Genomic DNA, 3,900 nt, shown 5'->3' with positions numbered 1-3,900 from the left:
TACATAAGTTCAAATTTTCTCTAAATTTTTTTTTAATAGAAAATCATTAAAAGATGAGTATTATTGATCGGTTTAGAAAAAAATATAACCTATTGTCGCCGTCCCCGAAAAATTAGAAAAATTTAGGCCCCGGTTTCAAAAAAATCGGTTTAGAAAATAATTTAACCCATCGTTGCCATTCCCGAGTATGTTTGTATGTGTGTACCTATGTATTCCACCCGTTGAGGATAATCCAAAAGGACGCATTAAATAACCAATTTTCTTGAAACCGGTTCTAAAATTTTTCTAATTTTTCGGTGATTGCGACAATGGGTTTAATTTCTTGAGACCGGTGCTAAAGTTTTTCACAAAAACAAAGCTTTCTCTTAAAGAAATTAAACCCATCGTTGCAATCCCCAAAAAATTAGAAAAATTTTGGCCCCGGTGTCAAGAAAAACGGTAAAACAAAAATCGAACCCCATCGCCGCCATCCCCAAAAAATTAAAAAAATTTTGACACTTTTTGCAAAAGAATCGAGAAACCCATTAATGAATGAGTAGTTCGCAGTAAGACAGACAGACAGACATTCGACACTTATATATACAGATGAGTGATATTTAATTTCAAAACGATCAGTTTTAAAAATAAAAAAAGACCAACTAAAATAAATTGCAAGTGCATTTAGCTTACATTATGAAATTTAAAAAACACTATAATTAAGTATTTTTTTCTTTAAAACTTTTTGAAATATAAAAGCAAACATACATACATACTAATTAACAAAAATGCTATAAATTCAAAAAAATCACTTTTTAAAAAAGAACCGCCAAATTAAATTGCCCTATAGTACTCCTGAGATTTCAAGGAACATATTGGTATAAATTTTTTCAAAGTTGGTCCAATAGTTTTTAAGTTAATAACGTTCAAACACACACCACCCGTAAGAATTTTATATTATAGTACAGCGATGTATAGATTATGGTATAGATATGAGTTACATACTTGTAGATAAACGTATAAAGATTCCATAGCTGCATTTAAATTAATTGTAAAGCCATTTTATATTAACAGATTTACCTTAGGTGCGCACTATTACCCCACTTTCTCCTAGTAATAATATTAATCTTTATTTGTGAGAAGAACCCTTTAGTATATACAAATGAAAAACTTGCAGCTTACAAGATTAAAATAAAATAGGTATAAAAATAGCAATAAAAAAATTATATCTTTAATGTATATTATGAAAGTAAGCGAATGTGTTTCCGTTTAAATGTAGATGCATTGTCACCAAAGAAATAAACTACGTTAGTATAATTATTTGCCGAGATAATTATCCTATTTAAGCACGAACCCTATATAAAGAGATATAAAGAATTCTTTCTCTATCTCTTTCTCTTTCTTCCTTTCCTTCTCACACTTACTTACAAAAATTCACTCCATTACGGTGAATTAGGTCGGTATTCGTAGTCGGATCTTATTTCAAGACCGTCTTAAATAATGTCTTATGATGCTAATACTCTGTGATTTGTTTATTACATCTTAAGATCGTACTTAAGACGGTCTTAAGTTTAAGATCCGACTATGAATACCGGCCTAAGTATATAATAACATTAAGTAATACGTACAGTTTAGTATTTTAAGAATTATTACTTATTTCTATTTTTAATTACACCACATTTCTATGCAGACCAAGCACTTCAACTTTAGTGGATTATATTATGGATAATTCTGCAGAACGTCAAAGTCAAGACACATCTAGTTTGCCCGTTCAATCATTTAAAGAAATGACAGAAAAAACAGGCGCACTTAATGAGTAATTATTCGTTTTTCTTATCATACAATGTAATGATATATTGATATTTAAATATTTACTTTTTTGCAAAGTAATGATTTACAACGTTAATATTTTACACAATTCCGTTTCTAAATGCACCGTTTTCAATGCAGACCAAGCACTTTAAGTTCAACTGGTACCGATATGGATCCGAATGCAGAACGTCAAAGTCAAGAAACAATTGATTTGGCTCTTCAATCTTGTGAACAATCGAAAAAAGAAACAAGGACATGTGATGGGTAATTATTTGTTTTGTTTACATCATACAATGTAATGATATCTTACTATTGAAATATTTATACTCTTCTGGAAATAAATAATTTATAACGTTAATATTTTAAATAATATCATTTCTAATTGCATCGTATTTCAATGCAGACCAAGCACTTCAAGTTCAACGGGTTATATTATGGATCCTTCTACAGAAAAAAATGTAATTCTGCAACATCAAAACCGGCAGAATCGTTTTCCGGTAATAACATCCGTGCTCTGCGGGAGATTCATCTCCAAGGACGCCCTAGCCAAACTTGGTCGGCTTAAAACAATACACTCTGCTCCGACGACAGAGAACAACCATTTACGTCAAAGTAAAAAACAAGAACCACCTGGTTTGCCTGTTCAATCATTTAAAGAAGCGATAAAAAAAACAAGCGCACTTGATGAGTAATTATTCGTATTGCTTATATCATACAATATAATGATATCTTAATATTTAAATATTTACTCTTTTGCAAAAGAATAATTTACAATGTTAATGTTTCAAATAATTCCTAATCATTTCTAATTGCTCCGTATTTTAATGCAGACCAAGCACTTCAACTGTAGTGGATCATATTACGGATAATTCTGCAAAACGTCAAAGTCAAGATACATCTGACTTGCCCGTTCAACCATTTAAAGAAACTACAGAAACAACAGGCACACTTAATGAGTAATTATTCGCCTTTCTTATATCATGCAATACAATGATATCTCAATATTTAAATTTTTACTCTTTTGCAACAGTAATTTATATAACGTTAATATTTTGAATAATTCCGTTTCTAATGGCACCGTTTTTCAATACAGGCCGAGACCTTCAAGTTCAACGAGTTACGATATAGATCCCAATGCAGAACATCAAAATCAGGAAACAGTTGATTTGGCTCTTCAATCATGTGAGCAATTGAAAAAAGAAACAAAAGCACGTGTTAGGTAATTATTTGTTATGTTTATATTATACAATATAATGATATCTTAATATTGAAATACTTACTCTTCTGCAAAAAAAATAATTTATAATATTAATATATTAAATAATTTTATTTCTAATATTACACGCGTGTATTTCAATGCAGATCAAGCACTTCAATTTCAACGGGTTATAATACAAATTCTACCGCAGAATGTCACAGTCAGGAAACAGTTGATTTGGATCCTCAAACATGTGAACAATCGAGAAAAGAAACAAGGGCATGTGATGGGTAATTATTTGTTTTGCTTAATTGTATCACACAACATAGTAATATCTTATTATTAAAATATTTACTTTTCTGCAAAGAATAATTTATAAGGTTAATATTTTATATAATTCCATTTCTAATTCAACACATTTCGATGCAGAGCAAGCATTTTAAGTTCAACGTGTTATGATACAAATCCTTCTGCAGAACGTTAAAATACTGCAGAACAATACCTTTGCTTTCTTATTGTCCACGTTTTTTATTTGCAAATTAATATATCAAAAGTTTTATATTTTCATGGAGTAATTATAAAAAAAGAAGAAAAATCCGTACAAAACATACTTTTTTTTTTAAAGTTAATAAAATGCGCCAGGTATACGTGCTCCATACACAATCTTTATTGAAAAAATTTTTGATCTAATTTTGTCATATAATTTTAATTGTTTTTCTTGTTACAAAAACAATTATACCCCAAAATTTGCATCAAGTGAATAAGATAAATTAGTAACATTTGATTTTTTAAATAATGTTTCTTTATTATAGTTTCTTTATTATTAGAGGAAGATGGGGCAAAACGGGGTACTTAATGTTTAACCACATAAAATAATTATTAAATATAAAAAAACATCCATTCTTTTCTGCACG

The 3,900-nt window shown here is 29.4% G+C and overlaps 1 protein-coding gene across 2 annotated transcripts; it reads left to right on the top strand.

Moving 5' to 3' along the window:
- The first annotated feature begins 1,597 nt into the window (after positions 1-1,597).
- On the top strand, positions 1,598-3,547 carry LOC112462282. Of its 2 annotated transcripts, none has more exons than XM_025027972.1 (6): positions 1,598-1,792; positions 1,927-2,052; positions 2,198-2,476; positions 2,619-2,744; positions 2,882-3,007; positions 3,151-3,547. In XM_025027972.1, the coding sequence occupies exons 1-6, from the start codon at positions 1,698-1,700 to the stop codon at positions 3,278-3,280; spliced, it is 882 nt and encodes a 293-aa protein (XP_024883740.1). In that variant the 5' UTR covers positions 1,598-1,697; the 3' UTR covers positions 3,281-3,547. The 2 variants fall into 2 exon arrangements, with proteins under 2 accessions (XP_024883740.1, XP_024883739.1); XM_025027971.1 differs by having other exon boundaries at positions 1,600-1,792; positions 2,192-2,476.
- Positions 3,548-3,900: the final 353 nt, after the last annotated feature.

Source organism: Temnothorax curvispinosus, unplaced genomic scaffold (assembly GCF_003070985.1).
Source record: "Temnothorax curvispinosus isolate PA1 unplaced genomic scaffold, ASM307098v1 QBEX01012175.1, whole genome shotgun sequence".
NCBI classification, from domain to species: domain Eukaryota; kingdom Metazoa; phylum Arthropoda; class Insecta; order Hymenoptera; family Formicidae; genus Temnothorax; species Temnothorax curvispinosus.
This window is presented reverse-complemented; position numbering and strand designations above follow the sequence as displayed.

Excerpts from the sequence above, each read along its gene's own strand:
- LOC112462282 (XM_025027971.1), top strand. The coding sequence starts at position 1,698 with ATGGATAATTCTGCAGAACGTCAAAGTCAAGACACATCTAGTTTGCCC. Across the intron at positions 1,793-1,926 it reads AAAACAGGCGCACTTAATGA|ACCAAGCACTTTAAGTTCAA; the intron begins GTAATTATTCGT and ends TTTTCAATGCAG. Across the intron at positions 2,477-2,618 it reads AAAACAAGCGCACTTGATGA|ACCAAGCACTTCAACTGTAG; the intron begins GTAATTATTCGT and ends ATTTTAATGCAG.